At 41.9% G+C, this 27,934-nt stretch overlaps 1 protein-coding gene across 1 annotated transcript; it reads left to right on the top strand.

Annotated features, from left to right (window-relative positions):
* On the top strand, positions 1-27,839 carry SP6 (Sp6 transcription factor). The gene is made up of 2 exons (XM_066585828.1): positions 1-527; positions 23,698-27,839. Exon 2 carries the CDS (start codon positions 23,728-23,730, stop codon positions 24,745-24,747), a length of 1,020 nt encoding a protein of 339 aa, XP_066441925.1. The 5' UTR covers positions 1-527; positions 23,698-23,727; the 3' UTR covers positions 24,748-27,839.
* The last annotated feature ends 95 nt before the right edge of the window (positions 27,840-27,934 follow it).

Here is a 27,934-nt window from a genome sequence, read left to right as displayed (position 1 = left end):
GAAAGTTTAGGTGTGAGAGAGGAGCAGCCTGGAACTGAAAGTATTTCAGGAGCCGAGTGTGCATGGGATCAGATGCTGCTGCTGCTCAGTTCTCTAAGCATGGATGTTTGCAGAAAGCTTATAGCAAGAGACGTTCACAGATCTTCATAGAACACTTGGTCACTGGATGTCCTCAGGCTACTCCTTCCCAGGCAATGACTACCTTATAACCATCGACTACAAATCATCAGTAGTCCAACAATTGAGATTGTCAATGCGTCAACGGACGGTCTATCATTCCTTAATTCTAAGGACCTAACCAAAATCCTTATTCCTTAACCTTAGAAGCAGAAGGAGTCCCGAAAGCAGACGTAAGGCCATATGATTGATGTGTGTAGGTCTCCTCAATACTAAAACCAAATATCAGGAGATTAGTCACAAATGGACTTTACGTTCTTGATAGACCACATGATATTCCAAGAGGGGCCAGACCAGTGATCTGTTTGCATCTTGAAGACATCTTCATTGGAAGTGTCCAGATTGTGAAGGTATGTATGTGATTCAGTCTAGCAAATAATGTAGGCTCTTCACAACCTGAACATAAGATTTTCACCTAGGTCTTTTTTTTTATTTTTTAAAGAGTGATGAATTGGTAAATAAGATATTCTTATCTTAATGTGTAAGACAACTTACGGTATAAGCATGATATTATGCAACGGACAGGACTAGCATTAGGACTGACGGTTGCCAATAAAAGGGGTTTTGTAATTAAAAAATAAATAAAAAAATCATCCAAGTGAGAGTCGTCCGATGGACTTACAGTTGGTATGTTTCTTCTCAAGACACTAAATTAGTTGTGAGATCCCGTCCCAAGAATCTACAGAATGCACAATCCCTAATGGTTAAATGAATATTGTTAGCGCACGTCCAATGTTATGTTGTCATCTAATTTTTATTGTAGAACATTCCCTTAATTTGCTACTTATTTGTAGATCATTACTTTGATTACATTGAAATCTTGAAAGAATTCTGCTGATCTGCTAACTGAGCTAGAAGGATTAAGGGGGATTTATAATCGGGAAATACGGGGTTAGCGGGTGTCGAGACAACTCAAGAGTTGCATGTTGATTTTGAGCTTCACGGCAACATGGCGACACTACAATTATTGTGCCTGATGATTGAGTGCTGATAAAGAATTTCCATACAGATATTATCTGATTACAGATTTGGTTTTACCATGTGCTAGAGGTAGTAAAACAGATGTAAGATGTCTGTGATTTGCATGCCATGGTAAGTGTTAAAAAGGTCTTGTTTCTATCGAGAAACAAAATAATAGACTTGCCATTATGATACTTTTTAATGCCTAAGTGAAATAAAAGGAATGATGTTAAACAGTAAGACTTCAAGACTACTTAGGTCTCTTCATCAGGCCTGGTATCAAAGAGACGTCTTAAAAGCTTGATGTTTAACATTATTTCTTTTATTTCATTTGGCCATTAAAAAGTATTATAATGGCAAGACTATTAATTTGTTTCTCTTATTGACAGAAGCAAGGCCAGTGACACAGCACCGTATTTTGGCCATGTTTTTGCATCCATTGTGCGTTCTGGCTTGACTATGGGTTTCCTGACCCGAACTCCGAGCATCATTGATTCCTACGATGCTCGTAGTTTAGGTCAGGAGACTCGAGGTCAGGCCGGGATGTACAACTATGTTACGGATGCAAAGATGCTGTTGAAAAATGGTGGTGTATGACTTTTTTTTCAACTGTCTAACATGGTTTTTATGGATAACTTTATTCACATGGTTTAACACAGGCCTAGTAGTCATATTCAGTCCATCGGGCTGCATAAAATCCATGTCAAGAGCTAACTTCACCCGTGATATATTTTTAGACTGTGTTGAACTGAGGTTCTTTGGGACACCCATAGAAATTATACCGAGTGCGCACCCTTTACCTATACAGATCATTTGCATGTCTACTATGGATTGCATTGAAATCGTCGTATTTATTATTGCACGCACAAAACATATCATCAGTAAGGTCGAATAAGTTATTTGTGAATCAACCCATGAGAAAAATACATTAGTAGTAAGTGACTGGCTTTGTTGGACCTTAGGGACTCATTATTGTGTCAGAGCCTGAGCCCACCAGAGGGCTCTTCTGGTATGTTGGTGGACCAGTCCGATTCTAATTTTGGATAGATTTTCAGATGCAACCTAAGTTCCGAGTTATCTAGTTAAATATAAGCATCTCTAACTTTCTTTAACTCGTAGTCATTGGAAGAATGTAAAAACTATAGAAGTAATCATGCATTCTTTATAAATACATAAAAGGCAAAATAACTAAAATTCTGCCAGAAATTGTTGAGTTGACCAGAGATATACATAGCAAATAGAAAAATGGTCTCCGTTCCTGGTGCTGGATCATATCACCACACCCACAATCCCAGAAGAGAAGGGCCCTGAAGCTTGTTCACCTTCTCACTCACCTCTTGCAACACCTTCTCTCCCACCCCACTTGCCTTTTATTGTTGGGGGGAGCTGAATACCTCCACGTGATATGGCCCCATCTCCATAATCCATTCATTACTATATTTTCTAGATCTGTCATTCTTAGATAGCAAAAAAACCTACTTTGCTTACGTTTTCACCCTTTTACATATCCATTGTGGTTATGTCAATACAAGTTCACATATGTAAATATGTTCTCACAAGAGTTCTGCTAAGTCATTCCACTGGTTTTATTGTCCTAGTGTGACGCTAGTAAAATTAGTAATCATTCTGAAATTTTTGCTCAGTCCACGATTGTTTCACTTTAATTGAGTATCCAATTTAGGCTCTCAGTGAATGGCTGTGTCATGACTTTGTGCTGGAGCTTTATATTTAGTGCCAATGACCAGATTGAATCCCTTCTTGGAAGATCAAGAAAGCTTTTCCCAAACAAGCTGCAACCCTACACCAAGTGGAAATCCCCTACGGGAATCTCCAGCGGGGTTCATAGTGCTTTCTGTGACACTGTATATTACAGGGGCATGAGACGTGCTCAGGACATCTCTTCTGTTATTGCTTCCTAGTCGTATTACCAGAAATAAACCCTGAAATATGAATCAATTGCCAAATTAGTAGGGCACCCTTTAACCAATGAAAACAAAAACATGAACATGGTAATGGACAGTAAAGTAATCACTGGCAAGTGATTTAGACCAGTACTCATACTAAAAATGTATCAAATACCAATTACTTATGCAAATATAATTAATCTTTGGCTTAACTAGGTCACTGAAGAGAATAAGATTTTAAAAGTAAAGAATGTGAACCCACTGGGTCCAATTTACTATTCCAAATGCACCAGAATCGTGGTTTTCATGCGCCAAGAATTGGCACACACTGTAAACCATATTTATTATATGTTTAAATACCTTTTGCGCCTCACTAGACCCTTTGCTAAAGTGTATAGAAATAGCGGTCAGGTGAAGTGGAATCATAAAAGTATCAGTTAACGAATGGCAAAAAAGCCGGTCTACAGTAAGCCAATCAAGAGTTGCCGTACATAAGATAAGTGTCCAACTTCTTTCAAGATGTGCCCAATCTGTCATACAACATGTGATAAATTTGGTGCATCGTCTGACTACCTCATCCAAACTTAAAGGGGATGTCCACTGATTTAAATGTTGGCGCTAGTGTTGAGTAAACTGAAACAGTCAAACCCTGTTTTGGGTCAAACTTTGCAAAATGTTCGGCACAAACCCAAATCTCAAGCGGTTCATAACTTAATAAATTTATTCTTCTTCTTCAATTATGCGCTATATAAATAAAGGTATTATGAAAAAGAAACACTCACAAGGACAGAGAGACCATACAAACTCCATTCAGATGATGTCCTTGGTTAGGTTTGAACCTAGGATTCCAGCACTGTATGGCAACAGCGCTAACTACCAAGCCACCATGGTTCTTTTTCCTCCTTCTTTCCCTCAGAGGAGAAGAAGAAGAACTTTTATGGCTCTTAGACAGTGTTATGCACCAATTTTGGGGCATTGGTTCACATGATCACTGCAACCTATCTCCTGCCATCTGCCTGTCCCAAATGGACATTCCGTATATAAAGCTAGGACTATCGGCTCCTAGCTCGTGTTATCTGTCTACAGGACATTACTGGGCCAGGAGGCAGCATTGATTTAGCATATCATGTAATGCACCATTGTATAGAAGAACAGGTGCATAGGCAGAGTTCCAAGTATTGAACAAACTTGCAGTGGATAGCATTGGGGTTTGTAAGAGTAATAAAAAGCAAGTCTGACGGCCCCTTTAAGTTGTCAAAAATTAGATATCGTTATTAAATCTACCCCATTAGTTTTTTTTAATTAAATGTTTTTTTTTATTACAGTTTTCCAATTAACAGACAAACAACAAACCAAAATACCCTTTCCTATACCCCTCCCCTACAACTTTTATTTCCCCCGGTCCCTTTCCCACAATACACAAGAGTTGAAAAATTGGTGTACATACATGAAATAAATAATTTTTTGTCCATCTTGTCATTTGTTCATGCAGCTGCACTGGGCATCGCCCACCCAACGAAGTGCAGCAGGATGGGACCTCCAAACATCAGTACTAGATGGGTAAAGAGAACAGAAATAGTTCAGGGTGGTATTTAACCCAGGCCTATTCTATCTCTAATTAAAGGCAGAGGTGTTTAACCTGGCAAGGTTAGCCATTTATCCCACAGTTTTTCATATTTCGAACAGCATTTCTTTTGCGATATATATTCCTTTTCCCATTATTAATAACCAATTGACCCTATTCTGAAATTCTCCCACCCTCAACGAGGTTTTTTTAACCGCCAATTGAGCTATCAATTTACAAGCTAGATATAGTAGTTGGGCCACCCCAATTTGTCCTCCCTCTTCCAATGGTAATTCCATAACATAAGCCAGCACATACACCAATGGAGAGGCCTCGAATCAACTTGGGGCATCTCCATATCATATGCAAAAGACCTGCATAATGCACTTTACATCTACGACATAATGGGTTATCTCTCAAGCCAATTGTATGCAAACATTCCGGTGTTCTATAAACCCTGTGGATCATATGAAGATACTACCCTACAGGCGATGGGCCTCACTTAATGATAATTTAGGAATATATTGCAAAAATGCCAACCACTATCCTTGTTCAATTGGACCTATGTCTCTTTCCCACTTCTCTTTCAAGGTAGATGGGGACAGCTCATTAGTGCTGCTATAAAAGATTATGTGAAATCATGCCCTCGGGTGTATTTGCATTGCCTATCTGTACTGCTGGGAGCAATCGCTTAACTTGCACATTAGATTATCTTATTTCTGCACAAGAAGCATGTGTAAATGGTAGAGATTTACAGAATTGTGAATGTGGCAGTGTGAACTCGGTTTGAATTTCATCAAAGGTCTTAAAGGGAATCTTCCACCTACTTTTAGCCCTATATGCTAAACTTATGGGCTTAAAGCTGACTGGCTGAGTCTGGGTATGTAAGTGTTATACTTACCTTCCTCTTCATCCTAAGTATAACACGTATATCCCAGGACTCAGAGGGTCACCTGCTTTTATCCCATAAGCCTAGCTCATAGGCGACAGATTCCCTTTAAGACCATCTGCAGTCAATAGATGCCCAATACATCTCACATCAGCCATCTGTCAGTAATTAAAGCCTCCAGACAGTTAAGCTCCATCAACCAGGGAGCCCCCCCCCCCCAAAAAAAATGGGTGTATAAGTAGTGCAGCCCACCACTCTTATTGTCTTCCTCACCTTCTACTAAATAGTATGCATATGGTGTATAGTGGGCAAATAAGATTGAGCATATTTAAATTCACCGGCCTCTAATGCTTCAAACAAATGGACAGTATTAATATAATGATAAGCAAATAAAAAATGAGTATCTTCAGCTTCCTCAGAATCCCATCCTTTAAAACGCTGCAATTGAGAAACTAGATAATATAAATATGGGATAAACCGCCAATTCCCTCTTATTTTTTGTATTTGCAATGTTTCCAGTTTTATACGAGGGGATTTTTTTTTACCCCAGATAAGGTCCCAAAACAAACTACTGACCTTATAAAAAGTCCGCCGTTGTATAATGATTGGAGAATGGTGCAATGAATCTAACTGTAACATCCATACCATTCTAATTCAATTTGCTTTCCCCACCAAGGAGGACAATCTACAGCATACTTCATAATTTTGTTGGAAGCCTAATAAAAATGCAGCAATATTCAGTTTCTCATAATCTCGCATACAGATAGACAGTTAGACACCAAAACTCCCAAATATTTAAAAGAAGTAGGGACCATCAGAGGAGCTGACAGGTGAGACAGGTTTAAGTCAGGCTTACCAACTGGCATAACTACCCATTTATCCCAATTTTGTAGTTCCCAAGAAGGACCCAAGTTCAGTAACAACATTTATGGCCTTCTCCAACACCCCAGCAGAGTTTCCCAGAAATAAAAGTATATCATCCACATATAACATGATTTTCTATTCCAGAGGTTTCCGCTGAAACCTTATCCAGATTTCCAGGGGTTCTATTGCCAAGTCAAAAAATAATGGGGATAACTGGCATCCCTGCTTTGTACGCCTATTCAACTTAAATTCAGAAGACCTCCCATTAACTTGAATACAGGCTATAGGGTCAGTAAATAACATTTGAACCCAAGATAGAATTCTTGGCCCAAATCTCATAGCTTTTAGCAATGCCCACTCCACACTGTGTCTTAGCAGCACCTAGTGAACTAACAATACAATCCCCAGGATTATCTGCTGGTATTTTCAAATTGAGATAGACCCCACTGATATGAAGAGCTGTGGATCGCACTGGTATAAACCCAGTCTGATTTGGGTGGACCAATAAGGATATCACACTCATAAGTCTAGTAGCCAGAACTTTAGCGAAAATGTTAATCTCTACAGGTAATAAGGATATAGGTTTATATGAATCAGGCAATAACGGGTCCTTCCCAGGTTTAGGGAGAACGATTATAACTGCTTACTTCATGGACATAGGCAGTTACAGTTGATCCGTAACACCTACACAACATCAAATAATTGTGGAACACCTCCCCAAACTTCTTATAGACTTCTGCAGGCAAACCACCTACACCCAGGGACTTATTGCCTCTTGGATCTCACCCAAAGATAAAGGAGAGTCAAGAAAGTCTCTCTGTGATGCAGATAACTTAGGCAAAGAGATCGAGGTCAAATATGGCTCAATCTCTGACATAGACATTTACATTTGTGAAGAATATAATGGTTTATAAACAAAATAAACTATCTGAACTATAGAATCAGGGTCTGATATAACATTAGGGTCTGATACAAACATTGCCCAGTGTATCTGTCAAAACTGGTATATAAGCTGCCCCCCCCCCGAGCCCCATTGAGCCTTTGCTATCGTGGCCAGCATATGCCCTGTGTTCTCACCTTCTTCAAAGATAGACTGTTTTAAGAACAAACACTTATTACTAATTGACTCTAATATAGATAGATTTAATGAAGTCTATGCCTTCCACCATTTCATACTGGTGTCACAGTAGGATTCTGAATAAAGTTTCCATCTCTACCAGATGACATTGCAATTCTTGCCCCAACTTTCCCAGGTAATTGCTTGAATGAAAGCTCCTCTCAGATAGGCCTTTATGGCATCCCACTCCACTACCCTAAAACGTAAAAAAATCTGTCAAAGATTGCTGTATACAGGATACATGGTGTTACAAAAAAAAAAGTTTTTTATTTTTTCTGGACAAACTTTTTGTTTTTTATAGAGTTTTTGGGCGCTGATTCGCAATTTGTGTCAGATATTGATTGTCGGGGGGAGATTTACAGACAATTACCCTAATAGTAGAATAAAGAAGTGTAAATATAATTACAATTAAATATGTTTTAAAAATGGGGTAGTGTAACATACAGTTATGAGCATGAGGTAAGATCTCCGGATGGAAGATGTATGATAACAAAGACCTTCCATAATTGGCATGAAATTAGATGCAATGTTTGCATGAGTCACTTATTTCTGTTATGTCCACCGGCGTTCTCCCTTGGAATATTCCAGCAGTTATCAGCTGGCATCGCAGGCATCCACTTTCTTTCATATCGTTTTTCAATTGCACATATGTCCTGGTGAAATCTTTCATTATGCTCATCTGATAAGTCAATTTTTCATATATGAGGCCCATCAGGGGCGTAACTATAGTGGATGCAGGGGATGCGGTTGCACCCGGGCCTAGGAGCCTTAGGGGGCCCATAAGGCCTCTCTTCTCCATATAGGGAGCCTAGTACTATAATAAAGCATTATAGTTAGGGGCCCTGTTACAGGTTTTGCATTGTGGCCCAGAAGCTTCACGTTACGCCTCTGAGGCCCATGATTTTAATGGTCAATATACTGTAACAAAATGGTACAATATTGAATATCTTACTTTCTTATGATGTCTATAACTTCGTTATCTTGCCTGACAGACAGTTTTTGCTGCTGTATTTGGATTCAGCAGCCTGAAAATAGGTAAGAGCACTGATATGTACGGAGGAAAATACACCCTTGTAACACAGTGTTATTAATAATGGAGTATTAGGTACGGTAGCCACAAATTTCAAAATCTGTTTTATTACCCCACCACTATAAAGGGGAAGGACATAGACAGCCATAAGTATACATGTATTAATGTACAATCTGCAGTGCAGGCAAACATAACGCCGCTCAGAGTCAATAACTTTTGCAAAACACTGAAAGGGTATCATATGGTGTTTTAAAGGGTATCAGAACACCAACGCTACGGTAGTAACTCATGTGGAATGAATGGTAAGAGACTCCCACCCATTTTTTTTTTGAGTACTATTCCGTATCATAGGTAAGATGGGTCTCTTGTAAATATATAACTGACGTCCCATACTGTGACAAGTATTGAAAAAATTGTGTTGTACTTTGTAGGGTCCCCCATCCCCAGCTCATTCCAGAACAGTATATCTAGTGAGCTAGCCATAATGCCATATATTAAAATACCATAAAAGATAGAGATACTTGGCGCAGCCACGGCACAGTAAAATAAAAGGGATAAAACCCAATATGAAGCTCGTAAAAAAAACTCTTTTGTCATCAGAAAAATAATCCATAACCGACAACAAAGATCTACAACAAAAAACTCTTCAAACCTGTCCCACAAGACACAGGCCAAGACACCAGTCCTCCATAGCACACAGGAAGTAGAACGGCACCCAATGTGTTCCCTCAATCCTTTCAAGAACAGTCCCACAACAAAAGATGAATAAATACTGTGATCACAGGCCTAGAAAAAAAGAGAGAAATGCAAACAGAGACATAATATCCAGAGAAGGATACAGAAAATCAGCCAAGGCAACGTGATAGTCAGTCATCTCAACATTGTAGTTACCGGGCATGGCGGTCTAACCAGCTCATGGTTGTTTCTTGGGTTTTCAAAGACGTGTATTTCCATTAGCCACTACCCATAGCTTTGAGAGATACAGTATAGCTTAAGCAAGGTGTACATTACGCAGTTGACGTTTAACATCTTGAAATGCTGCCCTGCTTTTTTGAATTCCCGCCAAGAAGTCGGAGAAGAAAGACATGCGGCAACCATCCACTTGAATGCCTCTCATTTTCCTGGATTTATATAAATTGGTTGTCAAAATGTAGCAACTTAACCAACAGTGAGTGAGGTGGGGCAGCCAGGGGTGGTGTACGCATAGGTTCTCTGTGTGCTCTTATCACAGCATACATTGGTATCTTTTCTAAATACATTTTGAAGCCAGGTCTCATAGAACTCCGATGGGTTATTACCACCCACCTTTACAAGCAGGCCGATAATGCGGACATTATTCTTGCAGGACCTGTTTTTCAAATCATCTGTCTTATTAAGGAGACTAGTGAGCATCTGATTATGTCTCTGAATCACTCACACATTCCTCCACCACAGTGGTCTGCTTGGGTATTTTTGGCATATCATGGTATATAAGTCCCATATTCTCTTGTAAGGGCCGTACTTGCATAGTAAATGTAGAGTGCAGAGTTAAATTGTATTGTGATTGTTTCCAGTAAGATACCTTTTAATGGCTAACAAAAATACGTGATGTTAATGCGAGCTTCCAAACCAACGCAGGGTTCTTCTTCAGGCTAGAAAGAAATTGATCCGAAGAGGCATGCATATTTATACACACTTATGGCACACATACTTATGACAAGCCACAGACATGGATGTGATTGGTTTGCATTTAAAGGAATACTGCAATAGAAACAAGCATTTTTAACTAGACACTGATAGGAAGTGAAAGGTTATTGGTCCCTAAATTACTGTTAGCCATTAAAAGGTATCATGTCCTTCAATACAAAGTTATCACAACAGCACTTCCAAACGAAATACCACTACTAGTGGGAGGTGAACTCACCATGCAAAAGCTCCAAACTTCAGTCCTGACTACTAGGTCCAATGAATGTCTTTCAAACGAAAATCAGAGAACAAGCAACATAGTTGAGGGTCTTGTTAGAGCATTTGCATCAATGGTGACGCTCCTTTATTAATTCCAGAAGTACATAATGTAACATGTCAACCCCAGTAGAGGTCTTTATCAAGCTTGTTCTCTGATTTTCGATTAAAAGGTATCATATCTACAAGATTATGTGGTTTCTCTTGAGATTATCTAACTGTGAAAGTCAGATTGTGATTTCTGCATTATGACCCATAAAGTGTCTACATGTGTTAGCACGTTGTCCACCATCTCCACTTGAGTGAACTAAGATAATTGCATTGTTTGATAATGATTCTTTCATTATGGTTGGACAAGGAGGCATAACTTGAAGCTCCTGGGCCCAAATGCAAAATCTGTAACATAGCCCCCAACTATAAGGCTTTATTCATAGTAATGGGCTCCCTATATTGAGAAGAAAGGCCTTATGGGTCCTCTAAGGCTTCTGGGTCCGGGTGCAACTGCATCCCCTATACTAGCGCCAGTGGTTGTGCAGTAGGCCTATATATCCTGCGAGTGAGCGCCAAACATTGCAGTGTCCATGGACTAATGCTGGAGATTGGCTCAGGGTAATGGCTCTCTACGCACACATATGGCTGGAGTTAGGAGGGTGTAGTGCATGGACCTGTCACGGTGGCACTTACCAACTCCTGGTCCCGAAGGGAGTTACCGCAGCAGAGGATAGGACCAGTAGTCCTCAGGATGAGGGTTATAGTAGTTGTCAGTTCGTGACACCACCGTTCCACACACCGGCATTCATACACGGCGGATAAAATAATACTGGACAAGTGTATAGTACCTGGGGTGCTTAGGAACGGCTGAGGCCTGGTAAAGCTTTACTAGTGACTTTTTCAAACACGGTACAAATAACTTCAGCAGGCAGACTTTACAGTGCAGGAAAATTCACATTACTCAGGTTCTTGACATGAAAGTCAATGGCCATAGAATGGCAGTAATTATTACCCCACTTTCATAGTCTTTAGCTCGCGTGGGTGGGACAGTTAAAGGTGTACCTCCATACGGTGATCTAGTTTACAGACGGCCGCATAGGAATTCCAAAACAAATTTAAAATTACTTTCAGAGATTTGGTAGACTTCTGCACTGGCCTTGCTCGGGAACACACACAGTCACTAGAAGAAGGAATTAATTACAAAGGCTCTCTAGTAGTAATGAGCGAGCATACTCGCTAAGGGCAATTGCTCGAGCGAGCATTGCCCTTAGCGAGTACCTGCCCGCTCGAGAGAAAAGGTTTGGTTGCCGGCGCGGGGGAGCGGTGAGTTGTGGCAGTCAGCAGGGCGGAGCGGGGGGAAGAGAGGGAGAGAGAGATCTCCCCTCCGTTCCTCCCCGCTCTCCCCTGCAGCTCCCTGCCCGCCGACGGCACCCGAACCTTTTCTCTCGAGCGGGCAGGTACTCGCTAAGGGCAATGCTCGCTCGAGCAATTGCCCTTAGTGAGTATGCTCGCTCATCACTACTCTCTAGTAACTGACGTCTGGGGGAAGACATTCAGGCTCACTCACTCCCATTCCCAGACTCTTCTTAAAGATGCAGTCTTTCCTTCTCCTCCATCTTCAGCAACATGGGGACTAATGGTGCCCTCATACGCCTCTGTGGTGGCAAACTCTCAGGTGGAAGATGGGTGCTCCTCAGAACTCAAATACCACTCACTTCTCTCCACTCCCTTCTGGAACCCAATCACTCACCTTTATAGATTCATCCATACTACATCATGTGACACAATAAATTAGTTACATTCACAATGCAGCAGGCAGGCAATGATTTTAAGGGAGTTAACCCTTCAGACGCTGCAGCTGTGCAACACACATACAGAAAATAGACATGACAATTTGCACAGTGCATCTACATTAGACAGACATGTATGACAATTAAAGGGGTTGTCCCGAGGCAGCAAGTGGGTCTATACACTTCTGTATGGCCATAATAATGCACTTTGTAATGTACATTGTGCATTAATTATGAGCCATACAGAAGTTATAAAAAGTTTTTTACTTACCTGCTCCGTTGTTAGCGTCCTCGTTCCCATGGAGCCCGACTAATTTTCGCCCTCCGATGGCCAAATTAGCCGCGCTTGCGCAGTCCGGGTCTTCTGTAGTCTTCTATGGAGCCGCTCGTGCCAGAGAGCGGCTCCGTGTAGCTCCGCCCCGTCACGTGCCGATTCCAGCCAATCAGGAGGCTGGAATTGGCAGTGGACCGCACAGAAGAGCTGCGGTCCACGAAGCAAGAGGTTCCCGGCGGCCATCTTCACAGGTAAGTATAGAAGTCACCGGAGCGCGGGGATCAAGGTAAGCGCTCCGGTAAGCTGTCTGTACGTCCCTGCATCGGGGTTGTCTCGCGCCGAACGGGGGGGGGGGTTGAAAAAAAAAAAAACCCGTTTCGGCGCGGGACAACCCCTTTAAGGAGGGGACCAGGATGACGTTCTGGGACACTACAGTTGGAGTATGTCTACCAACAGAATGTATCTGGATTTCTATATGGCTATTCATGGTATATACAACAAGATTTAATGAAAACCCTCCTTGAACTGAACTTTAGGCTGCAGAACTATAATAATAATAATAATCTTTATTTGTATAGCGCCAACTTATTCCGCAGCGCTTAACTATAAAACATAATTAACTGGCTTTATAGAATCAGATGTGAAATCTGTGGCAATCGAAAGCGGGTCAAATGTAAATAAAATGTATTGCTTTATAGTAGATATGGTTTTCCATTCTATGAGCAGCTTGATACAGTGCAAACCTGTTGAATATTTTGGTCCTCCTGAACCTTGGTCATCTATATCAATAGTGATACAGTTGACCAAGGTCTGGAAGGACCAAAATATCCAGCATATTTATCAAGCTGCTCATAGAATGGCAAACCATGACTATGACACAACAAGAAATTTTATTTGCATTTCCTCCCTCCTTGAGTGCAGTGGATTCCTCATATATGAACATAATGGATGTGGATATCCTTCCACCGCACAACAATGTTATTCTAGTGCTGATTGTTTCCGACAGCTTTACAAAACCTCTCACTGTTGAGTATCTGTTGGATGTCCTGGCACTTATTTATTTCTCTGCATTTCTATATTGTTCTATACTTCTTGGCTTTAATTGAAGGCACATTGTTGGAATGACATAAGGTGGGAATGGTGAAGCTGCAGGATGCTTGAGATTAGAATTTGGATTTTTTTCTACAATTTTATAAAAGAGAAATTTATCCTTATAGAACTTAGAACCAGATATTCTGAACTACAATATATTGTAATGGAAACCTGTAACATCATGCTAGCTCCTACAACATGAAGTTGTATAGCCTGGAGAAAAGAAGGGAAGAAGAGAAAGGGGGACATGATGGAAACCTTTATATATATTACAGGCGGAGAGAAGGAAGAGTAGGGATATGGTGGAAACCTTTATATATGTTACAGAAGGAGAGAAGGGAGGGGGGGGGGACATGGTGGAAACCTTTATATATGTTACAGGGGAGAGAAGGGAGAGGAGGGACATGATGGAAACCTTTATATATGTTACAGGAGGACAGAAGGGAGAGGGAGGGAACATGATGGAAACCTTTATATATGTTACAGTAGGAGATAAGGTTATGGGGGGAATGATGGAAACCTTTATATATGTTACTGGAGGAGAGAAGGGAGAGAGGGGGACATGATGGAAACCATTATATATGTTACTGGAGGAGAGAAGGGAGAGGAGGACATGATGGAAACATTTATATATATATATATATATATATATATATAAATAAATGTGTAGTGGCCGGCGCTTGTAACTGCAGGCATGGCTTGCATTGACTTCAAAATTAGCCCTAGCATTGAGCATTGAGCCCAGCCAAATTATTGATGACCTATTCTGGTCATCAACCCCTTTAAGGTTGCATAGTTCAGATGTTAATGATGCAAGTCTCTGTGCAATTGATTTTGGGCCAAGTTATTTGCATTCATGTTACATTCAATGTTGATTTAGATATATAGGACACATTTTATAATCAATAAGGTACACACATTTTTGCATAGCCCTGCAATTTAAACATTGTTCAGGATTGTGACATATGTAGCCTTACTGGTTTCAGATGAGCATAATAGGCCCATATTAGGCCTATAAAAACTGGGCCAACTACAAGTTTAATTACCTGAACAAATAGGATCATGGGTATCTATGAAACTCTTAACTCAGGTCAATAAACTTGCAGTTGACTGCATTTTGTGGGCATAATATGCATGCAAAATACACCTATTTTAAGGCCCTTTGACATAAAACGATTATATTGTTCAAACAAGCGAAAATGAATGATAATTCTTCTTTGTAAACGCAGCCAAGGATCGAACGTTGACTCGTTCACTAATCGTTTGGTTTAAATACCGATCATTCAGTCGTTCTCATTCACTTTTCCTTCGTCGTTCATTTTATGCAGGCATAAAAACCATCGTTGGCTCGTTCGCTTATCGTTCGGTTTAAACAGCAATCGTTCAGTCCCTCTCATTCGCTTATACAGGGAATGAACGATTCTCGTTTGAACAAGCCAACCATGCATTCGCCTGTCTAAAGAGGCTGCACAAGAGCAAATGAGGGTGCGTTCACACGAACGTATATCGGCTCGGTTTTCACGCCGAGCCGATATACGTTGTCCTCATGTGCGGGGGGGGGGGGGGGGAGGCTGGAAGAGCCCAGGAGCAGAAACTCAGCTCCCGCCTCCTCTCCGCCCCTCTGCACTATTTGCAATGAGAGGAGGCGAAACGGGGGCGGGGCTAAGTTCTGTTAATTAGCCCCGCCCCCGTTCCGCCTCTTTCCCTTGCAAATAGTGCAGAGGGGTGGAGAGGAGGCAGAGAGGGGGCGGGAGCTGAGTTTCTGCTCCTGGGCTCTTCCAGCCTCCCCCCCCTGCACATGAGGACAACGTATATCGGCTCGGCGTGAAAACCGAGCCGATATACGTTCGTGTGAACGCACTCTGAGTTAGCGATTATGTCACTCGCTCATTCGCTTGTTCCAAGGAGAATCGGCTCGTCTAAAGGGACCCTTACTCCTCTTTGCAGATTGAAAATGCATGAACACTTGTCCGAACGTTCATGTGTATTGGGGAGATGGGAGAATGAGCTTTTGACTGAATTAGTATTCAGCTGACAGGTATTGAAGGTTTATGGGTAACTTTATTTAGTACAAAGGAGTTTTGGACTTTCAAAAACACTTTGCTTTTCAATGTACTATTGTGTGATTCCATTATATATTATCTATATTTTATATCGATGCATACTGATAGAATCAACCAAATCCTACATAGTAAATCCAATATAGTAAAACACATCCTTGATGAATACAATATGCATAAGTGGACTTCTAATAAGGTTGATTGATTGATTTCTTCAGGGGAGAATTAGGTACCCTCCATTATTATAAATGCACATCTTATGTTGCTGCGTGAGTAATGAGAAGAGCCCCAGGCGGCAGAATGGTTAGGCCCACACTTAAGTTATAGATGATACTTCTATAATTATTCCTATTAATCACTTCTCATAGATCAGCTGCCAGAATTCCATTTTCAAACTGAAATTTGAATAATGATGTACCTAATCCCACATCATCCTAACAAATTGCTTGAACAAAGTTTTTGCCGTCGATGACTGGAATTCATTAAGCCCAAGAATACCTAACAAAAGCAGTACTAATGGGTTGGGCCTGTTTCTGTGTGTTATATATTATATCGCAGAGTGGCAAGAGATGATATCACCAAATCTGGCCTGTAGTTATTATACAAGCCATCAATTTCAACAGTCTACATCCTGAGGAAATCATTCCTGATCTGCAAGATGCGACAAGAGACAAAAGTAGACGGAGTAATAAATTGTCTTTCTGGATGGTGTCAGAGGAGATTAAAAGCAAGGTTTTAGTGTAGTTTCACGCAGCTGTTTTGGGGGGGGGGTCACTTTTTAATGCGGTTTTTAAACTAGAGCGAGATGGAGATCCAAAATGAATGGGAAATATAAAGGAAATACTTAAAGGGAACCCGTCACATTGAAAATCTAATCCAAATTGCAGACATCATGTTATAGAGCAGGATGAGCAGAGTAGACTGGTATATAGTTTTATGGGGAAAGATTCAGTATTACTTGCTATTTATTAATTTATATCTCTGCTCATTGTGGACTGAACAGTCCAATGGGCGGGCCTATCAGTTATCTGTGTATGACTATGCATCATGACTTTTTAAAATTACTGATAGGACCGCCCATTGGACTTCTAAGCTCAGAATAAGCAGAGATGTTAATAAAACTCTTAATAAAAATAATAAACTAAAAGTTATACTAAATATATTTTCCCCATACAACTATATATCAGTCTACTGAGCTCCTCCTGCTCTATAACATGGTGCCTGCAATTTGGACAATATGATCAAGCTGACAGGTTCCCTTTACGAGCTTTTAGATGGCCTGATAATGGGTAAAGTATTCTTGTCCAAACATACGTTTGTACGGCCATCGGGCCATGCAAAAGTGCAAACGATCAGCTGACAAAAGAGCAGATGCTAATTCTTTGGTCGATCGGCTCATTTATGCAAGCATAAAAATGCTTGGCAGTATACTGTACATCTCGCCATATAAATGGGGAGATGTGCAGCTGACCAAAGACAGCTCTTTCGGGATGAACGATCGCATGAACAATCATTCATCCTCCAATAGAGTCTGATTGAACCTGTGTAAAGGCTAAGTAGACAAGCACTGTTCTCTTTTACCGCAGCTCTAAGGCTGCCTGTCCACGGGAGCCGCCGCCCAGAAGCATGTGCAGAGCGGAGCCGGCCCGTCACCACTGATATTTCTGTGCGGGCCTCTGCGAGACCCACACAGAAATAGATCATGCCGCGATTTGTTTTCCATGTGTGATTTCATGCGGACAAATCACGGCCATCTGCCTAGGATAGCGTTTTCTAATGCAATCCTATGGCAGAGTCCACGGGCGGAAATTCTGAGGGAAATCCCATCGAGGAATTTCCGCCTGTATGCAGGGGGCCTAACAGAGCCAACTGCTCTGTGTATGATGACCCATATACTTCTCCTTCTAGCTTTGGCGCAAAAACTCCATCAAAAACTGAGACTTTTTCCTTAAAAAAGTGTGTGTCAAACCACCCTTAAAGGGGTTTTCTCTTAATAACTCCTTTCAATATACCCTGTTAAGGATGTCATAGACAGGTTTCCTCAGGACGCCTTTATTAATCTAAGCTTCTGCTATCAGCTACTGGCCCATGGTATGCTTTATGTCCAAACTATTTAATAGGAATGAAGGTAGAGACTGTATATATTTGTATTCAATACTAAGAGTACTTTGAAGGCATCTTAAAAGCATAGACTAAGATCTGATTTTCAGATGGATATCAATTTGGAGGTTTGATACTTTAGTGATCATAATTAGAATATTTGCATATATGGCGACTATCCAATTGTGAGGGACTGATAATAATGGCTTCACCAGTCCAACAATTTCTCAAACTTGATGTAAAGTAGTTCTCAGGAATCAAAGTATGACTTTGACTGCGATCTCACCATGAGCTATGGTTATACCCCTCCGTCCAAGCTGTTAGCACTATATTACAACAAATAGGTAGGGTTATGCAGGTCAATTGTGTATCCTAGGGCCAACCAAGTACGGCTCCACCACTGTTTAGACTGCATCCGAGCCTTTTGTCTGAGTTACACTATACAGCAGGAAGAGTTCCAAGTATATATCTCTGATGCAAGGCCCCAACATATATCACTATATAGGCATATATCATTCATAGCATCCCATTGTAAAATACAAAATCATGCACCTCACTTTATTTTTTTTAGTGGTTTTCTGCATAGGAAAGTGCAGTTTGCTGAACTTTCCTACACAGTTTAAAAACGGCCACTTTTGGCCTTTTTGGATGAATAGATTCCAATGCATACATTCAAAGAGGTTGTCTAGGTTTAGAAAAACATGGCTGCTTTCTCCCAAACAAAGAGCCACCCTTGTCCATAGGGTTGTGTCTGGTATTGCAACTCAGTCTATTAAAGTGAATGGGAGCTGAGCTGCAATATCAGATACAACCCATGGATGGCGCTATATTTGGAAGAAAGCATCCACGCTTTTCTAACCCTGAACAAGTCCTTTAATGTATGGACTGGGAGCTTTTCTAAGCGTATACACTGAACGAGGGGCTATGACACAGCATGCACAGAGGCATAGACAGGCATAGACAGACCAAGTTTAATACCTTCTCTATTTTCCCAAATAGACTCTATAGCTATCTTTGGACATCTTATAAAGTCATTTTAATGAGGGTATGGATGTACTATAGGGGTTTTCCAAGTAGTAATTTCATTGGTGGCAGTGGGAGAATGCATAATATATATAATTTTTTTTTTAATAAAAGTACTCACCTCCTGCTTCCATGCTGTTTTCCCGCCACTGCTCCGGTCTTCTGTTAACTTCGGTGGCAGCGATCACACTGGTTGTTTACCCATGTGACTACTGCAACCGATGTAAGGTCCGACAGGGGTATAATCAATGCCGTCCCGTAAATCTGCCGGGGGCTTCTCCACGTGACAGATGTCCGGAAATCACCAGGTCTTCTAGCCTGGTGACATCACCTGTCAAATGCTATGAAGTATATTGATTTTAGATAGTTTTGGGCAAATGGGGCCAAAACAATAGAAAAAAATAACTTGGACAACCCTTTTATGGTTTTTATAGTATCAACAGACTAATTCAGTTGGTCTGAGATAATGAACACTTGGAGCAGTGATGTGTGCATCTACAGAGACATTATGACTCATGGAAAGTTTCTTGGACATGGTAAAACTTCATGATTGCTTGTCCATAGCTCTACAATAGCTAGTATTTAGCAATACAATCAATTTGAGGACTCCAAACAAAAAAAAAAGAGAGAGGGCAAAGGCGTAGATCTAAATGCAGTATTCTGATGAATGGAAAGGAATAAAAAAATTTTTGTTACTCTCTCCTGGAATAGTTGAGCTTGTTTGGGCACAACTCCATTGTTTGCCTGATGCTAGAAGTTATCCCCTCTGATTGGTTCCACTAGCTACAAGTCATGATAAACACAAAGAGGGGTAGTCCCAAACACCTGGACTAGTTCAATAGAAGCAAAATGAATAGAAGACCAACAATGGCGATGCTGTATGAGGATCCAACATTGGAAGCTCCCAACACCATCCAATTATGCCCAACAAAGTTACTCAACGTTCAGGGCAAATGATACAGAACAACACATTTGAGGTACCTGATGAAGACCCCTATGAGGGTTGAAACACGTTGTACTGTGTTATTTGCCCTGATGGTTCAATAAATTTTGTTGGACATAATTGGATGGTGTTAGAAGCTACCAATGTTGGTTCCTCATACAGAAGCGCCATTGTTGATGTTCTCCTATTCATTTTACTCCTAGAATTTAGCAATGAAGGCCAAAAATTTCCATTTTAGCATAATGCAGTGATCTGGTGTGCCCTGTGACCTGCTATGGCTTTGCCATTAAGTGGAATAGACCAAAGCCACAGACATATGATCTGAAGTGCGGCACAAGCTTGAAAGTTATACTGAAGCTAGAAAACTCCTTATGCTACTAGTACAGTCCATCCACAGACAGTTGAGGAGCAGCTTGCTTGATGGAGATATTTCACACTGGATCTATGGTATAAAATGTTATTCCAATCTGCACCATAAGTACAAAAAGACAGAGAAATCTGCCGCAGATTTCATTGAAAACCACAATAGAAATTTGCACGTTTGACTGCAGATTTCTGCAGTGTATTTTCTTTTTTGCAACTTTTGATTCGCATGCAGATTAGCCTCAGTTAGTAGGACTAAAGGTGCATTTACACACACAGATGATCGCTCAAAATTTGTCAGAAACGGACAGTTCTGAGCAATCATTTTGCATAGGTACTAATGGGCTAAATCAGGCCTTTAGTGCTTCATTGCATGTATTTAGAGAACAGCGGGTGGTCTGTTCTCTAAAAACATCACTATTGTTCTCCAGCGGGACAGCAGCTGTTAAAGACTGTTATCAGCTGTTATCAGCGCTGCCCGCAGAGAACACAGCGTGTGGTCCCTTTTATCTTATCGTCCTGAGTAGAGATGAGCGAGGATACTCGCTAAGGACAATTACTCGAGCGAGCATTGTCCTTAGCGAGTACCTGCCCGCTCGGAAGAAAAGATTCGGGTGCCGGCGGGGGGCGGGGAGCGGCGGGGGAGAGAAGGGGGGAACGGAGGGGAGATCTCTCTCTCCCCCCCGCTCCCCCCTGCTCACTCCCGCAACTCACCGCTCACCGCGCCGGCACCCGAATCTTTTCTTCCGAGCGGGCAGGTACTCGCTAAGGACAATACTCGCTCGAGTAATTGTCCTTAGCGAGTATGCTCGCTCATCTCTAGTCCTGAGGGACGAGGATTTCATGCGGACCTCAAGTCAGTGATGGACGAAAAGTGCACAGTTAGTGCATGATGGGCGTACATTTGCACACAATGATTATCGCTCAAAGGATGGCTTTTGAGTGAATTTTGAGCGATCATCGTTGTGTGTAAAAAGGCCTTTATCTTCATGTGAAATCTGCATCAAGAATTAACACGTCACTTCTTTTTATCTGCATGCAGACTTCAAATCTACACACGCAAAAAATCCGCATGATGTAGACTATGGTGAAGATTTCAATTGGAATCCATTGCATGTGCATTTTGCCATGAATTTGATACGCAATCCGCATCAAAACCACGGCAAAATCTACCTTGTGCACATAGCTTTAGACTGCCGGATGCCTGTCTTAAAGCCTTCTTTACATTGCTCCAAGACTACTGCCTCAAATGTCCTTATGGAATTCAAATGTATACAGTTTGCTACTTTGTATCAAAACGGTTAAATTTGCGTTTGTATATAATATAGTAGTTACCAAAGTTATGGGTTTCCAGCACTGCATGGGTTAAGTGTCTGCTCCCCAGACTTTCTGACCCTAATATCCTTGGGGTCTCTCTCTGCCTCCAGTGCTCGTTACGACTCAGACGATAATTACTGTAATTTGCATCCAGCAGCCCTATATTACAGGTGCCGGCTCCTGGGATATTTAGGATAAAAGATAAACTGTATTTACGTTTCCTCTGTATATTTGAAAACATCTAATCAGAGTGGGTGACGTGGGATCCCCATCTAGCAATTTACAAGCTGAAAGATCTAGGACCCAGGTGAACACAGAAAGGCAGTACTTTGGGCAAGAAGGCAAGAGGTAGCTCCGACCCTAAGTGAAGGCAGGATCTAGACTTCTAGGAAGACACAAGTGCTCTCAGCATAAGGAAGGATAAAGTCTAGAGTACAGGTTTAATTATATCCAGTATGGAAAAGCGTAGTCGTTCCTCTACATCTAGAATGGGAAGTTCTAGAGGATTCATTAAAATACAGAGATTCTAGAACATGCATTATAACAGAACTGAATCTGATAGAACAGGGAGGAGGAGGAGGTTGTAGTGAATGTAATATGGGAGAGAAAAGAGGGGATTGTGACACCTAGTTGGGCATGGGATGTGGTTGGAGATGGGTTCCACTGCACACAAAGAAAGGGAGGAGTAACATGACCACTATATTGTGTCTTCCAAAAGTGACGGAAAGGAATGGAAAGCAGGTCAAATGGAGACCGAGGTTTGCATCTTTGTTCTCTATTAAAGGCAATGGTTCCATCAGGCTTCCATAAAGTTTTTAGCTGTTCAGATAAAACCCCAGGATGGAAATGCACAGCGTACACCGAAATGCTGTGTGAATGCAGCAAGAAAATACCGTATAGGAATAATGTCCAATAGCCACAGCATCCAGAACAGGAAGAACATGGTTTTAGAATTGAGGAAGAGGAATTTAGGGAGAGCTAGTTATCAACTATTTGTTGTTTCTCTTATGAAAGTCTTGACTATTCTTGACTATCATTACTAGAATTTCAATACACTTGGGGCATTATCTCAGCTTACACCATTGTAGAAACTCCTCACAATTGCACCAGAGTTTTCCACTTGGAAGCATTTATCACTCCAACCTTTTATATAGATCTCCTCCCTTTTACTGCACCTAGCCCAGCATTTACCCTTCAATTTTGAAGTAGATCAAAACCCCCTATTTTTGCATGCTACACCCCCTCCTGTTTGTAAGCAGGTTGTATTCAAAGTCAGCCATTTTCAAGACTGTCCAGAGGTGTATTTGGTCACCTGGTCATGCAACCTACAAAGGCTGGATCCCCATAAGCCCGTCCCTCAAGATTTCTTTCTCTTTGGCGTTGAAACACAACAAGGAAACTGATGCTAGTTTTTTATGGGACAGTTCAAGGCATCCAGGGCATCAGTTTTGATGCCAGATGCCTTTTGGTACTGGATAGAAAAACTTTGTATTCAGAATCTTTCTGTCTGGTTATAAAATAAATAAATCTTGTTATTTGTATAGCACCAACTCATTCCGCAGCGCTTTCAGGTAATTTTATTTATTACCCCCGCCCCCCCCCCCCCCCCCCCACACACACACACACACACACCAAACTGGGTACTCATTTTTACCAACCTTGGAAGAATGGAAGACTGATTCAACCTTGGCCTGGCTACTTGAACCATGCAGAGATTTAACTCACAACCTTCAGGTCATGAGTGAGAGCTTAGGACTGTATTTCTGCTGCCTTAACACTCTGCATCACACAAGGCTTATGTCAGCTATGAAGACCAGATTAGAGTAGAAAGTACATCAAAATGGCATCAGTTATGTCCAACATCAGCGTAAAAATACTGGCTGGACGCAACTGAAGTATGTGAATCTATACAGAAAGGAAAAAACTTTTGCCTTTCTCCTTCCTTTTGTCAATTTTGTGTATGCTAGCCAATTACAGACAAGAGTATTGTAATACGGATCCATATTACAGACGTGTTACAGATGACAATACAACCACATGTCATCAGTATTTCTTTCTACTTCCTTGTGTTTTAATGAGTAAAGTCACCACTGTAATAAAATTGCAATGTCCTAATTATCACTGGGTACAGGAATATCTGGACATGGTGTTCCACTACAAGATGATACACTACCTAATATAATGCATTATTACAGATCTCGGCTATGTTTAGGTGCACAAAGCAGAACATTTATTTTTTTATTGTAGAGATGGAATAGAACGTTCTTTCTAAATCCTTTCCTATTGATATTTCCACAGTTATCCCTTGCCTGGACAACCTTATCTGCAATGCTGACTGCTGTATGTAGCTCTTTGGGAAACCAACCATCGGAGGCTCCTGGATCACCAGCCACTTCTGAGCTCTCCCTCAAGTCATATACCATCCCCTCAGACTCTGATCCAGGACTATCTCTTCAGCAAGAGTCACCTCAAGATCCACCCTATACTCCTCCTGAGAGATACACCTCTCTTTCCTCCGTACGAATTCCCTGCCAATCATTTGCAAGCCGGGAATCGGTTGAGAACACTTCATACACCAAATTTCTGCACCCATCCCTTGAGATGTCTCATCCGTACGAATCTTGGATGAGACCTCCAGCTCCGGGGGGTCCTGGTGATGAGACTGGTGTTCCTTCATGGTGGGATCTCCATGCTGGCACCAGTTGGATGGATATGCAGCCTGGAACTGGAAGCTTTACTACAGCCTCACCCCACCAGGCCCCTTTGGGTGGCTATGGCTCTGAGCTGTGTATTCCCCCTGCACACATGTTGCCACCCACACCTCATCTCATGGGAACATTGGAGGCCACAATGGAATCTCACGCCGCAGAACAAAGCTCAGACGGTTCCCCTCGTCCCAAAGGTGCCAGGCGAGCAATGCCACGTAGTGCTGCCCAAACTGCTTGTCGTTGCCCCAACTGCCAGGAAGCAGAACGGGTTGGTACCAGTGGAGATGTGACAAAGAGAAAAACCATGCACAACTGCCACATTCCCGGCTGTGGAAAAGCATATGCCAAAACCTCCCATCTAAAGGCTCACTTGCGCTGGCACAGTGGTGATCGCCCTTTTGTCTGTAATTGGCTGTTCTGTGGCAAGAGATTCACCAGGAGTGATGAGCTGCAAAGGCACCTACAAACCCATACGGGGGCAAAAAAATACCCTTGCCCTTCCTGTAGCCGTGTGTTCATGAGGAGCGATCATCTGACCAAACACATGAAGACCCATGATGGAGAGTCCCGGGGGTCCACAGAGACTTCTAGTAAGGCTAAGAGGGAGCCAGAAGAGAGTACTAGTAGTCATACAAACTGAGAGAGTCCTTCCTGTCTCAATGAGAAAGTTCTACGGTGGTGCGAGGTGTCCTTTCCAACACGATCCTCCGCAGTACAGTATTTAGTGAAGGTTCTAATTAATTTATTTGTAGATAGACCGTTGCCTCTAACATATCACAGTGCAGAAGTAGAGCGAGAGACAGAGAGATGGGCCAGTAGACGCAGCAGAAGCACTTTGAGCCAAGGTCTTCTAGAGAAGATCATAGAGGTAGATATGGCAGAAGAGGAGAGCAGACGGCAAAAGGAGAATGCGGTTTAGGGCTTTTAGTTTTGCAATATTAGATGGTCACAGGACGCCTGAAATGGCTTTAAAAATGTCGTCATGCTAAAATCAGATAAGGCATTTCACCTATGACGAAAAAGAGGTAAAAAAAAGGCCATGCACTGAATATTATACTTTTTTTAACATCTAATTTTAACTCATTAGTTTCCAGAATACATAGATTAGAGGGAACACCCACTGTTCTGTGCTGGTAATCTATTTTGAGGGGCTGCCCCTCCCACAGTCTCCTTATGTTATGGGGGGGGGGGGGGGAATGTCTCTATAAAACTGGGTGTGGAGGGAAATGAGCAGAGAATACTTCCACGCCCAGTGAAAGCATTGGCACGTACTTGCTGCACCCAGGGGACCTGTAGGGTGCTGCATTAACTCTTCCCATGCTATTAGGAGGCTAGAACTCAGGTGATCTGGAATTAACAAGATCGTGTTGTTTTTTTTCTATCAACGACTTTGCTTGCTTCAATTACTGCAAAACTTCATTGTCTTCTAGGTAACGACGCAGTTGATGATAACACTGCTCCTAAACGTATGCAGCATTGTACAAGTGCATCAGGCTTAGAAGGAGTTCTTATACAGAAGGCCTTTGTTGCTTAGACCCAGAAGGGCTATCATTAACCTAAATAGGGATCTACACAATGCCAGCTAACCATGCGAAATAGAATTCAGTTACAGATACCCTAAAAATTAAGCTCCATAAATTTGCGGCGCATGCAATGCAAGTCAAATCTTAAGATTTCTTTTAATTTCCAGCTCAGTCTCCTGTCCAGCCGTGTGGTTTTATATTATTTATTAGAACCAGTCCAGGGGGAGGCCTGGAGTGGGATATGGCCAGTAACTAATCTTATGTATTTTATGATGATTGATGTGTGAGTTGAATGAATTGTGTCCATAACAATGTGAGATAGTAAACATCCATATAGGGTCAAGCCACCCAACAATGGATCCATTATAGTTCCTGACATTGTTATTGCATTGTAAATAAGCTGTATTTATAGGTAGCTTTACTCTTTTAAGTTAAAAACATGCACACTTCACTCTGTCCACAAAGATTAATCTTTGCTTTGTAATAATGTTTAAATGGGTTCTCTGTTTCAGATAAACCCTAACTCACTCTAACCCTAACTCACTGCTTGTTAGAAGGGTCTCTTGATAATAAGCTGATAGCAAAGTCTCCCCCCTTGCTGGAAACCCCAATGATCAACTGTGAGGAAACCTGGCAGTAAGTGTTCAATTTCCCTACAGCGGCGCCACAGGCGAAATAAGGTATTACACAGTGCCAATTCAACTCAATGGGATGTCTCTGTAATGCAGGACTAGAAAGGTTCTCGAGAGTATGAGGCACTCTTTGTATTTGCTCTTCACTCCAGCCAAGACTTGAGGATCCTGAATGGGGACAACCCCTCCCGAGTGTTAAATTGATTTTGTGGGCATTTATGATTAATGACCTATCCTCAGGATAGTTAATGAATAGCTGATCAGCGGGGATCCACCGTTTGGGATCCTAGGCGATCAGCTGATCCTCGGGCTCGCTCTCTGTGCAGTCGAGCCAGATGTCCGCACTGGAGTTGGAGCCAGCAGCGTAATAGAAGGCATCGCTAGCATTGATTTCAGTGGAAGTAGTGCCTTCAGTTAAACTTCTGGCTTCAACCACAATGAGGAGTCAGAAGTGTAATGAAAGGCATCACTCCCATTGACTTAAACGGGAGTGAAGTCTTCTGTTACACTTCTGGCAACAATCACAATACAGACATCCAGCTGCTGCACTGACAACAAGCCAGACTCGTAGGACAGTGGCTGCTGAGATCAGGATGTGTTTTTTTACTTACTGGCCCCCTCTTTCCCTCATTGTCTACCCTGGAAAGCTATCACTCGGACCATGTGTAATACTCATCTCTGTGCGCATGCACACACAGAGAATAGTGTGTGTTTATACAATGAATGCAGAGATGAGTCCCCATGTATAGACCGAATGGCAGTGTCCATGGTGGACAGCGATAACATGGGGAGGCTGGTAAGTATCAAAAATTCCCCCGACCTCAGCGGCCCCGATCCTAGGAGTTCATAAACTTTATGGTGCTCATACAGCCTAACAAGTTCACTTTAAGACGATGGCTTGCCCTGAAAATTGTTTCAGTGCCCAATAGATCTGTAAAGTGATACCCACCAATCTGTAAAGCAGGACCAAAATCCTGTCTATCAATTTAGGAGCCTTGCTGTCCAGGACCTCTACTGATACCTAAGAGTGTATGTACCATACAGGAAGACCATGTGGAATCTATCGGGGCCTGTGAAGAGAGGGGGCGCAGTGATGTTTGCAGGACTCCCCTCTCCAGAGGAACTAAATTGCTCGAAAAAATGTGGGGTTGGGGAATATTCCAAGGGTTATGGAAAGGGAGTAGATGGGGAAAACAAATACCAGACCCTTCTGTCCTGGGTGCCAAATTCCAACACCTTCATAAGAGGCCCATTTTTATCTTTGCTCCAGGACCTCGTCTCTTCTATGTACGCCTTGCTTATACCCTCAAGGGGGTGTAAATGTAGGAAGTGTAACTGTGTCAATCCATTGGACCCCCGAGCCTGACGGGGCCCAAAGTGTCTTTGCCCCACATAAAGAGACCAGTACTTAAAAAATGACACATAGCATTGGGCGTCCTTGTTACACATTTTGCTTTGGGGCCAAAGTTATGCCTCTAGACCCTTATGCCAATCATCCGTCCAGTTGATGTATCTCACAATGTTGAAAACAATGAATTTTTGATGACATTAAGAATACGAATAAAAAAAAAACTCTGTATGATTTGTGATGAGTTTGTGTGTTTTGTTGGGGCAGACGCGGGGAGGGAGCTGGAGCTGGGCCTCAGTCTGCTCCTCAACCGGCGTCGAGATG

The sequence above is a fragment of the Eleutherodactylus coqui genome, chromosome 13 (assembly GCF_035609145.1).
Source record: "Eleutherodactylus coqui strain aEleCoq1 chromosome 13, aEleCoq1.hap1, whole genome shotgun sequence".
Classification (NCBI taxonomy): domain Eukaryota; kingdom Metazoa; phylum Chordata; class Amphibia; order Anura; family Eleutherodactylidae; genus Eleutherodactylus; species Eleutherodactylus coqui.
The sequence above is the reverse complement of the archived record's forward strand: the minus strand, read 5'-3'. Positions and strand labels throughout refer to the sequence as shown.